Raw genomic sequence first — 12,938 nt, 5'->3', positions numbered from 1 at the left:
GTGCATGGTAGCCAATCAGCTTCTAACTTATTTATTTATTACAGGTACTTATATAGCGCCATCAATTTACACAGTGCTCCACATATATATTGCACATCATCATCAGTCCCTGGCCTCAAAGAGCTTACAATCCAAGGACCTTAACTCACATTCATACATACACATACATCCACAGACGCGAATGCTGGACTTGGCCCCGCCCCCCCGGGTCCCGGCTTCATTGGATTTGATTGAAAGCAGTGGGAGACAAAGGCCGCGCTGCTATCAATCTAGCCAGTCAAGAGCCGGGATCCCGTGGAGAGAGGGACAGTGCGTCCCCGCCGAGGAGATCAAGGGGCTCAGGTAAAGGGGGGGGGGGTGGTCACTGCCAGGTGTTTTTTCACCTTGATGCATAGGATGGTGAAAAAACATGAGGGTTTACAACCCCTTTAAGAAATTTACCAGCATGCTGAAAGATGTTTTCCGACCAATTAAATTTACGCATTCAGATACTCAGGAATTAATTCTTTTCTTTCTTAGGCTTTTTGTACACGGGACTTTTTACAACCTCTCTTGAACGATTTAAATGAACAGATAGTAACCCACGTTTAAAATGTCCGTTTTGCCGCGTTTACATGCCGCATTTAGCGGCGCTGTGCCGCGCTCGCGTTTAAAAAAAACGCAGCTAAATGCGAGTTACCACGTTTAGCCGCGTTTAGAAGCGTTTGGCGCTTGAAATGCCTCTAAACTCAGCTTCTGAACCCATTTTTTTGCGTTCCAAAAAAAGCCTCTAAACTCAACTGCCTAGAAACGACTGTAAACGACCCTGTGTACATGGACTGATAAGATAACATTGAGGAGAGTTCAGGAGCAATTGAAAAAAATGCCTAACTACTTCTAAATGTCCGTTTACCAGCAGCAGTGTGCATGAGGCCTTATGGCCAAGATTACGCTAATCTGTAGCAGCGTTTGTATTGGTCCACAAATGTTTTTACAAGTTTTGCCTTCTTGGCTGTTGTGTTAGGTGTTCTATTTAATTAGATAAAGGTATGGTAAAGGATATAAATTCATAATGCCGTACTAAAGAGGCCTGCTAGTAAATTTATGGCGAATATCATAAGTAGTTGATTGGATACATTTTAACATTCTTGACCTTTTTAGTAGTCTTGCCAAAAGCCACAAGCATTAAACTTTTATAGGGTTTGGCCACCAAGCTTCCAGATTTGTCCAGCAATGTAGTAAATAAAGGTAAGGCAGGGGCATAAAAACAACGATTTCAAAGGCACCGAAGCTTGACCTCATAGTTGTTTTAGACAAGTCAAGTTGCAGGTTGCACGTGAATGTCTAATGTGTGTAGAAGAACCAGCCAGGTCCCGTAGTCTTCCATTTAGGGTCATTCCTCCCTGCCTATACTTGGGACACGCCAGCTGAAGTTATTATCTGAAGAGGGAGAGTGGGGATCTTGTTTTTACAACTGTCACACGCTGCTACTTTATTTATCAATCGGCAGCTACTTTCCTGCCTTTCTTGGCATACTTGGATATGAAGACAGAAACCCGTCTCGGCGCTGCTTAATGCTGGCTGCACTGAGTGATGAATCCTTCTCAGCCACCCATGTCCAAATGTTAATTTACCAGCTTGTAAATCTTACTGGATAATTTCAAGTGTTTTATCCACACCCCAGGTTGCTCAAGCCTCTGCGAAAGCACGTTATTATTGACCGTATGCAGGCAAGGAAGACACGCAAGCTTTTTTTTTAATAAGACATCGAGCAGTGATGTTATGCAAACTGCAACTTTGATCAGCCGATCAGTTTAAAGAGCAGGCAGATCAATAAAGGGGTTTGCTGATTGGTCGCTGTGGGTTACTGCATCCTTTACTTTGATTACTGCCTTATCAAATAAGTCTGATATGTTTAGGTACATTATCTGTCTATACAACCATATTCTAAATAACTGTTTAGCTATTTTAGTTTTTAACGCTGATCTCCTGGGGAAAAAAGATTCACTTTTGCAATGGGTCCCCACCACAAGGGATTGTAAACCTCAGACATGAAATATGAACAAAGCATATGCCACTATAGTGTGTGCATGTCTCAGTTAGGAGCACTAGGTGTCATTTCTGTTTGCTGGTTCATTCCTCTACTATCAGCATAAGTCACTTCTGGCAAATTTTCCAGACACCAAGAGATAAAAAGCTGACAGGAGAGGGAGCTCCAACTTATGGACAGCCTCAGCTCTGTTCCTTTGTACTGCGTGAAGGGGGTGAGTCCCTTCCCTCCAATCAATTTCCAGAGCTCTCTTTACTGAGCACTGCAGAGTGCAAATTCAGTTCTCCACCCCCTTTTTCCTGAATTCTCAGACAAGCTTTATAAATTCAGCACTTTGGCTATAGAGAAGAGAAGACTATAGATCAGTGATGGCAAACCTTGGCACCCCAGATGTTTTGGAACTACATTTCCCATGATGCTCCACTACACTGAAAAGTGCATGAGCATCATAGGAAACGTAGTTCCAAAACATCTGGGGTGCCAAGGTTCGCCATCACTGCTATAGATAGACAGGTACAACTTAGGTAGGAGGATTTGTTTCGTCCCTGTGTATCACCTGAGGATAGTCACTTCACTGGGTATCTGTAAGGGTTTACAACTACTTTACATCATTTTGCTTAGAGGATAATGAATATGGTGATGTACTTGCCTTATTCCTCACTTCCACAGTCTTCCTCCACATGTGATTGGTACTGTGGTCCTCCAATCAGTTTTCTGAAGTCATTCCGTACAATGCAGGACCAGCAGTCCCATATTGTGCAGGAGGATGCCAAGGGTTTCCAGAATGTTGGACGTGTTAGGACAACACCAGTTCCAAAAGGAGAGAGCAGTAGGGTAAGTATATCACCCTATTAATTATCTGCAAGGCAAAACCAGCAGTTGCACCTTGGAGTGGGGAAGGTAATTCACTGAAAGCTTAAATTCTTTTTTTCCTGGAGTTAAGATTTAAGCATCCTTTTTATTTTGTATAGGTTTCGTCCTCAATTTCATTGATCATCATCAGAGGTTTAAGCTGATTACACAATGCAGGAGGCAATAAATCTAAATATTACTACCATTTCATATATGCCATGACATAAAACAACTTACAAAAAATAAAATCCAAAATTGCGAGCGCTCTACCCAAATAACGTACAATTATCAGTTTCCAATTAAAAAAATGACTGGCTATAAAAAAGTTGAGTTTTAGAACTTGGCCTTTCATTATTTTACACCCTAACCACAACACATTAATGAATCTTTAGATCTTGAAATACTTGTGTCTGATTTTTTTTTTTCTCATTATGAAATGAAGATTAATAATTTTGCCCAGGGAGTGTCCTCGTCACCAAACCAGCACTTTTCAACACCTCACCAATCAAAAAAAAAAAAATGCATGAAAATAATAATAGGAAAACCCCTAGCTAAGCTATTCCTTGTCTGTGTCTCCTCTTGCAGCTAATCTGAGCCTTCGACACACACACACACCCTCTCCAGTCTAAACTCGCCCAGCCGGGAAAACTGAAAACTGTAATTTAATGGGCTGCGTCAGAGTCTTCTTGAGAAAATTGCCCAGCTTAATGAAAACAAAATGTGAGCTTAGCATTGATGGTAAACAAAACAAAGATGCACGCACAATGGGACCTGCGGATGGATCTGGGGTTGGAGCAGGCAAAGCCCCAAAGATGCTTCTATTCTCATTGAAAGAACGCTAAGCATTCAAGGTCACTCAGTAAGAAATGGCAAGGTCTGCCCGGGTCCTAGTGTGATTAGTATGTGAATAGGAAGCTGAGCAGGCTGAGAATCAGAGATCCTAAAATCAGTTTTAATTACCAAGAAGCATTGGATTGGATGGTCTCTTCCATTAAATAGATGACTTTAGATTCATTTATTAATGAGGCACAAAAAAGTGAGGGTTAGTATGAGGAGCAAATCCACGTAAAGCCATAGGTACTGTTGGATAAAACACTCTAGCGTGTATTCATAGCAAATTATTGCCTGTTCCATTTATCTGAATAGAGAATAATAAAATACATAAAGAGGATTCTGAGAGAATACATTTATTTAAAATGTTCTTTGGGTGAATTCCAAACACCATATTAATAAAATAACTATTAATTTCATAAATGATGTAAATGTGCTCAGTTGAAATTTAATCTGGCGTACTCTGATTTCCATTTAGCGAGGCTTGGGTTTGACTTTGCTTGTAGAACATTCAGATGTGAAACAGATATCTGCCCTGCACAGTTGGGCTTAAACCAACCTGTCAAGCTTGGCACCTTTATTTCCTATCATCCTTGCTGATAACGTCAAGATTTTTATCTGCGTATGCCTGCCCCCCCCCCCCTCCTTCATGTTGTGTTCAACTGTCACCCGCTACTCTTCGAATACCGTCTCCATTCATGTTAGTGGAGAAGGTGGGGGCCTTCCTCTGACCCATCTCCCTCTTCAGACCTGCCAGCATCTGCGTGCCTAGTTTTCCGCTTGGCTGCTCATGTGTTCAGAAGCTGCCTGGGCCTCGTCCCACATACCAATTACTGACTTTTTGCTTTCTGAAGATCTTGATTCAATGTGGCATATTTTCCCACGTGAAAGTGGACATAGCCGTTTGGAAAGGTGCCCTCACAGGCTACGTGTTGCAGAGAATGGAAAGCAGTGCAGTGGTGAAGGAAGCCACACGTTCTTAAAGATTTAAAGGCCAAGTCCACCCAATACTGTTATTTCAGCTTTTGGTGGACACTGGTGGGTTGAATTACTCACTGGCATCTTTTTTCCCCCCCCTAAGGACTTTGGCATCAAGTAGCTTGACTTACTTGTCAATTGTCCTGACTAGAAATAGTCAGGTGGGTGATTCAGTCTGACTGCATAAACTGAAATATTCGTGTTCAGTGGACCTAGGATAGCGGTAGACCTTAGAGACCATGAGGCATGCATACGAATTTCAATCGCATACGGATAACTGTGTAAACATGCATGCTTGACTTGCCAAGTGTGCCTGTTCATACTTACAAAACAGAGTACCTTGGTTGTACAATCTGCAGTGCTGAAAATATTTCTTGTGCCATCTAATGGTATTTTATAGACATGGGGATCGCTGGAAAGTCTATCCATAATCTATCGATTAATCTGTATCTAGCTTGGGAAGTATGAGGACAATACATTGGAAGCCATGAGGGCAGTGACAGAAATGTGCGTTGTTTCTAAACATATTTTTTTGTAGGTGGAGCTTACTGTTTCTCACTTACTGTTTTACCTATCTTCTGTACAAAAATATATATATAGTATAAGTATATTTTTATATTTGTTGTTTATTTTACATTGCATATTCATTTTGTTAACAGGTCCACCATCAGCTCCTCAGAACCTGATTTCCAATGTCAATGAAACCTCTGTGAATTTGGAGTGGACTGCTCCTCAGAACAATGGCGGAAGGACAGATGTTTCTTACAATGTGGTCTGTAAGAGATGTGGTGCTGATCTAACTCGCTGCCGGCCATGTGGCTCTGGAGTTCATTTCACGCCCCAGCAGAATGCTCTGAAGACAACCAAAGTGTCCATCACTGACCTGCAAGCTCATACCAACTACACCTTCGAAATCTGGTCAGTGAATGGAGTGTCCAAACAGAACCCTAGTCAAGATCAGTCTGTGTCAGTGACTGTGACAACCAACCAAGCTGGTAAGTGTTTTTTGCTTTATTTATACTAAATGCTATTTTATGCACACAGAATATAGTGATATGGATATTTGCAGCTATTATTATAATTATTTTTAGAATATTACAAATTTACTGGAGATTTTATCTTGCTAGAAAGCCTTTAGAATTCAGAACCCACCATCGTCTGACTAGTACATGTTAATAATCATGCCCTTACTCCATCATTAATGAGTCAATTGTATTCATCACACAGGCGGTACATATCTGGTAGTGGTGTACCCACAGATAAGTGTCATCTGAAAAAGCCAAAATATCTAGCAGCCCACTGCTTGGACCGTGTGAAAATCTCCCGATGCTTATTATTTTAATAGGCAAGGAGAGAATCCTGATTTAAATATGCAAATGTCACTGCTCATCATTTTGTTTATTATCCACGGGTAGTGTCTTCACCCTCCAGGACAGTCCGTACTCGCAGTGTTCAGAGTGTGACAGACGTTCAAAGTCTGAATGGTGCCACACTCTGACAGGCACTCCATGGGGAAGAGCTGGCACAGGGAGAATCTGAAGATCCTTCAGCCCAGCCTCAGATACACATTCATATATCAGCATGAGAAGTCTGCTATAAAACAACCATGACACACATTTGAAAAGCAAGAGACGTGTTCTTTTTACCTCTCTTCATCGCTAGACAGTACGAAACCAAGGGTGGCAATGGCGCTGTGGACTTCGAATCATAATATTTTTTCCCTGCCATTTGATAAGTAAAAGTTACTTACTAAAAAGATTTAATTTGCAAACCCCCAATTTAAAGCACAAACTATTTATTTATTCCCGACTTAAAATAGCTGAAGGGAAAGTTAATTTACGAGGGGTTAGTTATTAAGCAGATTTTTGTCTTTTTATTGAAAATCCAGTTGCTTTTCGATTGGCAAAAACATACAATGGTTTTGTGCGCATTTTGAAACCTCTGTGCCTGAAGTCCTGGTCAGCCAACTGTACTTGCAGCAGAACTTCCCCTAAAGCCGAAACACATCTCAGTGGTCAGGGTTATGCTTTACATTTATGATCCATATCATTTATGTACATTATATTTAGTTTAGGGAATCATTTGATAAGTATGATCACTCGGTAGCGTGACCAACAACTTTCCCCATTCCTATGAAACAATAGAATGATATACTTTAATGACATGAGACTTGTTCTTCTCCAAACTTTTCAAAGGCCAGTTTATTGTTCATCAGACTTTAGGGGGGCCGGATTTTGTCCAGTGGGGGAATAAAAATGTTCCGGGCCCAGCATTAGTGAGAATAAACACTATTCCTCATCCTACTGACCACCAACTCAGGGTTGGTGGTCAGTAGGATGAGGAATAGTGCCCCATCATTTGTATCAGTGGGAGGAATAGTGCCCCATCATTTGTATCAGTGGGAGGAATAGTGCCCTATCATTCGTGTCAGTGGTAGGAATTATGCCCCACTGTTGGAGTCACACAGTGGTCTCCAAACTGTGGCCCGAGGGCCGGAAGGGGCCCTTTGTTAGTCTTTTTCAGCCCTTGGGGCACATTTTGGAGACCACTGTTCTACAGGCTAAAGTAAAACATAAGCCATATAAGTGATCTCTGTGTACTGGCGGGAACAATACACACAGGCTGGTTGGGATGCTTTACTGTATCTTGTTTCCCAAATATTTAGCTGAAACCTATTTAGGTTTTATTTAAAAAAAAAGGACAAAAATATTACCCATAGAAACCGATCATATTTAAGCTGGTAGGGTTCCAGAACAGATTAGAAAATGAAAGTTGGTGCCTTCTTGTTTGAAATGCTCCTTTAATCTTGAAGAATAAATAGGAAATTGAGGGGGCAAGTCAGTAAAGCCTTTGGGACACTTTTCTGGCATTTTTGGCCTTATTAGAAAATCCAAGCAAAATTCATGAAAAATGTGTAACCGTTTCTTTGCTATTTCTGATGCAAGTGATAAGTTCAGTTCGTTCTTCTGTGGGACACTTTTACATTCTGACACCCCTGATATTCAGCTTACCAACGGTTACATAAATGTGTTGCAAGTTGCGCCATTTTTTGCCACTGATAGGAGACCGATATCTATTGAGTGTCTACAATGCCTTTTCTGAATAGTAAGGACTGTTTATAGAACCTGTAAGCATTTGACAGGAGGCTTCTATCACAAGTCAAGAATATATCATTTAATAGTATTACTAATACAAAGTGAAAATATCTATTTCTCAAAAAGTTGAGACGTGTTTGGATTGGGCCGGGCAGATCGTATTGAGAATTCATCACCCGAGATGGAAGATTGAACACTGTATAAGAGCGAGGAAGAAAGGCTCTCTGTTGGTCCTCTTGTTCCCTTCACTTTCTGTGGGGGAGGCCTCTCTGCTCTACTGAACGCTTTTCGTTTTTTTTTTTTTTTAAGGACTCAACAGTACTGGCTGTGCCAACAGACATAAACAAAACACGTTTGGGATCAGTTACCCAAACGAGTCACCTCTTGTTCCTTCTCTCCATCACATCACAGCTTGCTGGACACAGGATACACCAATTAGCACAGAAAGTGTGTAAATAAATTGAACAAGGCTTTTACCCTAAGAGAGGCGACAGATAGTTTTAAACAGCTGTTGGCCGTTCAAAGTCAGCCCAGATTTTGGCAGTGTGTGGTTTGATGCCCAGTGAAAATACAAAACCCTATAACATAAACAATCACTACCCTAATTAATTGCACTCTCTGATGCTGATATATAAACATATTTTTTTTTTTATGATGAAATTCGATTGCTGTTTTCTATATGCCTGCCAAATGCCTTGCGGGCATTTAATTATTCCTTCTGAATTTAAAGCTGAACTCCGGGCAGATGTAGACTACACAAATTATTGCAGCTCTGTATATTTAATGCATCATTAATACATCATTAAAGTGGTTCTAAAAGCTGAAGGTTTTGTTTTTTTAACCTTCATGCTTGCTATGCATGAAAGTAAAAAAGCTTTGTCCAGCTGCCCCCCTCCCCAAATACTTGCCAGATCTCAATCCAGCCATGTGCATGAGAACAGTGGCTCTCCCAACTCTCTGCTTTCTCATTGGCTTAGAGGCAACAGCAGAAGCTAGCTGCTGTCAATCACAGACCATAAGGAGGGAGCAGGGGGTGGGGCTTAGCTGCGCTGTGTGAGTTTAATGGCTCAGGAGTGAGCATCCATGTGTGCCCCCACAGCAAGTGGGCTGCTATGGGGGCACTTGGAGAAAGGGAGGAGCCAGGAGCGCTTTAGGGGGGCACCAGAGATGCTCTGTGCAAAACCATTGCACAGAGCAGGTAAGTATAAAAAAATGTTTTGTTTAATTTACCGTTTGTATCACTTAAAGTGTATTTCCTAATGCGGCACCTCATTTGAAAAGGGATCGCTTTAGGCAATCCATGCGTTCACCCCGCCTCCCCCAGTATTTGTAGCTGGTGACTTTTATTTATTTATCTATTTTTAAACAATTTAAAGATCCTCTTTAAATGCAGGCAGTGTAAGTATCCAAAATGACGTTGGAATTAGCCTTTTGCACTCCTTGTATAGCAGATCTCAGAAGAACTGAAGGTAAAGCAGCACAGGGAGTCAACAAATTGTGCTGCAGAGCAAGGAGTGTGCTGACAGGAGGAGAGAGCAGAATGGTAAAGGGATAAGCTCATCGGTCTGTTAGGCCAGCCATACACGGTTCGAATCTCGGCCGGTTCTGCGATTCGAACTGTAATTGGGCAAGCTAAATGTACAAAGTTTATCGATCAACTTGGGTACAACCTGCCTGCTGGATTCGCTTTCGATAATTACTGTCTTCTTGCCCTTTGCTGGGAGAAGACAATTGCTTATTCCCCTGCCAACACTGTCTGTGTTGATGGGGGAATTGTGTGCATTTGGGTTGCAGGAAAGAAATTTGAACCATGCCTTACTTTTCCCTTTCACTATCCGCTCACAGGCTGCGGGAGGGACAAGGCAAGTGTTATTGATCTGCAGCAAACAAAAAAATGAGCTCTCCTTCCCAGTCTTCAGCACTGGATGGACAGAAATACTTATTTTTTTTGTTTCTGGCCAATTAAATGGCTCTCTTATCTATCTATCTATTTATCTATCTACATATATATATATATATATATATATATATATATATATATATATATATTTTTTTTTTTATATATATCTATATATATATATATATATATATATATATATATATATATATATATATATATATATATATATATATATATATATATCTATATCTATAGATATATATAGAAATAGAATAGAAATACAATATATTTTTTTCTGGCCAATTAAATGGCTCTCTTTATCTATCTATCTATCTATCTATCTATCTATCTATCTATATATATACATTTTTTTTTGTAGAGATATATATATAAATTTGGTCTGCATATTTTTTACATTTTCTTGACCAGGATTTCATACTGTGTGTTTCTTATAACCATTTTAACAATTTGGCACACCTAGCAACTCTTGAAACACACAAATACAATGATGTCAGGTTCTTGGATGGTAGAAATTTTCCAGCAACCTGAGTGTTCCTTTGGCTAGGGCGAAGAATTTTTGTTGCTAAGATACATTTTTAAAAACTGTTTTCTCTGGTTATAAAATCAGTATTCATATCCTTTCCATGTGTGTAGAAAAGATCCCTGTGTGTGTTTTATTGTACCTGGTGCCATAGTGCCGCTGGTGTCACCACGCTATGGAGTTTCCGTAGGGGTGAGATGATTTCCATAGGACGGATGACAATGTCACTGCTTGATACTGTACACAAGATGAAGTGCTGTTGCTTTTTTTCTCTTTTCTGTTGCTTCATTTCCATATCAATTTCACTTCTTCGTTAGACAGCTTTTATCTAGCTAATGTTGATGGCTGAGCCGTGCCAGCATGAAAAAAGCCGCATCCTTAAGTCTGGGTGGAGTTGTTTGCCCCGGAGGCTGAACCGACAATCCAGCCAGCTCGCTGTTTACCAACACCCCAGTATTGTGGGCTATGTGCTGGAAATGGAATCATTGGCTGCTGTGATTGCTGCGTTCCCAGCTCCGGGTGATATAAACAGTGTGTGCCTCTAATGACTGATAAAGGCATGTCAGTAGGAGACCAGCACTGATCTCTACAGCATTATGCACTGTGTTTAATCAAACAAAAGGCAACATGCACTGATAGCAACCAATCAGAACTTGGTACAGCTCTAAACAGATGAAAGCTGATTTCTGATTGGTCACTATAGGTAACTGTTTTCTTTGTATCGCTTTAGTCTGAGAACATTCTGTATAGAGTCATATTAAGGGCCCATTTAAACTGTTGTGTTTTAACCCACTAAAACTCATGTGTCCAGCTTCCCTTTAATACAAATATTGTTGTCTTTTAAAAAAAAAAAATTTTTTTCCTGAATTTTTCGTGTACTGTGAGGATATAGAAGTCGGCACATCTAGGTATTTTTATACATTGGCAGTAAAAAATGCAAAAAATGCAAATCACAATTTTTTTGCTTAGAATAAAGATAATGATTCTCTACGTAACATTATCTTTCACATTATACAAAAAAAAAAAATGGACTAACTTTTTTACTGTTTAGTGTATTCCCCCCCCCCCCCCCAAAAAATATATTATATATATATATATATATATATATATATATATATATATATATATATATATATATATAATGTCTATGTAATTTTCTAGCAAAAAATACAGATTTTTAACTTGTGAGCAACAAGTGTCAGAAAAAGGCTTAGTCTTTAAGTAGTTAAACTGACCTCATTTGCAGACCGAAGTTCATCCCTTGGATCTAAAAGAACCAATCGATTTAAATTGTCCCTAGAGCAGCCATAGATTACTAGATTGTCATATTCCCTAATCCTCTTTCGTATTGTTGACAATGCAGTCAATATCCTTGCTGAATGACTGCTACAATAAAATCAGCACAAGCTTTTTGTTAGGTAAGCCATAGATGATTCGATTTTCTTTGGTGGAAGGAAAAAAAAAAATCGATCAATGTTGTCAGTGTTGAGTGGTGATTGCCTCCAGCAGCCCTATTGTATTTTGCCAGCAGGAGGCACAGGGAGCCTTTCTGGCCATCAGAACACAATGACTACTGCTATCAGCTGTAGCCACCAGCAGTAATCATATCTTTAAAAAAATCCAATAGGATGGTTGTTGATGGATCAACTTGGCTACAATCAACCTGCCCATACATGGATCGAATCTCGGATGGTCCCTGCAGAACAGAATCGGGTGGCACAGTGGTGTAGTGGGTAGCACTCTCGTCTAGCAGTAAAAAGGTTTGCTGGTTCGAATCCCAACCACAACACTACCTGCCTGGAGTTTGCATGTTCTCCCTGTGCCTGCATCTGTTTCCTCCGGTTTCCTCCCACACTCGAAAGACATGCTGGTAGGTTAATTGGCTTCTGTCCAAAATTGGCCCTAGTATATGAATGGGGACCTTGGATGGTGGGCTCCTTGAGGGTAGGGAGTGATGTGAGTGTGCAATGTACAGGGATAGGAACAATTGTAGACATGGACCCACACTCACTCTGGTTGAACTAGATGGACTGGTGTCTTTATGTAACCAGACAAATCTTAATCAGGCTTAAATCTGGTCATACTCCCAGTAGAATTTTTGTTTGAAAACATTTGTTTTCAGAACATCTGTTCTCTTTTACAGTAGTTAATGGGATCAAATTGATGATCAATTTTGACTGTAGCGATGAGGGAAATCAAAAGGAGAAAGTAATAAAATTCTAACTTTGAATGTGGCTCTTGTTTGTGCACATGAACCCCAAAACCGAGTGTTGAATTCCAATCATTGGAATGGAATGATACTACATTTTTATGGGTTTTCTTTCGAAATCTGTTCATAATGGTACTTTTGAATACTCTGATGAACAATTTTTCTCAATTTCCATTTGAACGTTCCAAATTCTATCTCCAGAGTTTTAGGTCATCGGTGATGAAATTTAGAGCAACACAATTTACCTTTACTGGATACAACCTAATAATGGGGTGCAAAGCTTGCAATGAAGGCTTTGTTCTAGTGGAATTTACAGTGGTTTGGTTTATATAAGGGTTAAACAGACATTCCCAGCGCTAAGCCATAATTAAATGGGCTCGGTAATATTCACGTCTGGTTTTGTCTCTGCTTTGTGGAAAGGAGCCGGCCTAATGAAGACTTGCAGCAGCTAATAGGAGCAGACTTCTCCCGTCTTTATGGAGAGAAGATATAGGTAGTAGTTA

At 40.2% G+C, this 12,938-nt stretch overlaps 1 protein-coding gene across 2 annotated transcripts in view; it reads left to right on the top strand.

Annotated features, from left to right (window-relative positions):
* The window catches only part of EPHA4 (EPH receptor A4), a 94,382-nt gene that overhangs the window by 43,087 nt on the left and 38,357 nt on the right, over positions 1-12,938 (top strand). For both annotated transcript variants that reach the window (XM_077488290.1, XM_077488289.1), the window contains exon 5: positions 5,350-5,685. In XM_077488290.1, the coding sequence (XP_077344416.1) occupies positions 5,350-5,685 (336 nt within the window). The remainder of the gene's footprint in view (positions 1-5,349; positions 5,686-12,938) is intronic.

This window comes from Lithobates pipiens, unplaced genomic scaffold, assembly GCF_037356315.1.
Source record: "Lithobates pipiens isolate NorthernLeopardFrog02 unplaced genomic scaffold, aLitPip1_a1.2 Scaffold_18, whole genome shotgun sequence".
Taxonomy (NCBI): domain Eukaryota; kingdom Metazoa; phylum Chordata; class Amphibia; order Anura; family Ranidae; genus Lithobates; species Lithobates pipiens.
Note: the sequence above shows the minus strand (reverse complement) of the source record. Positions and strands in the feature narration are given on the sequence as shown.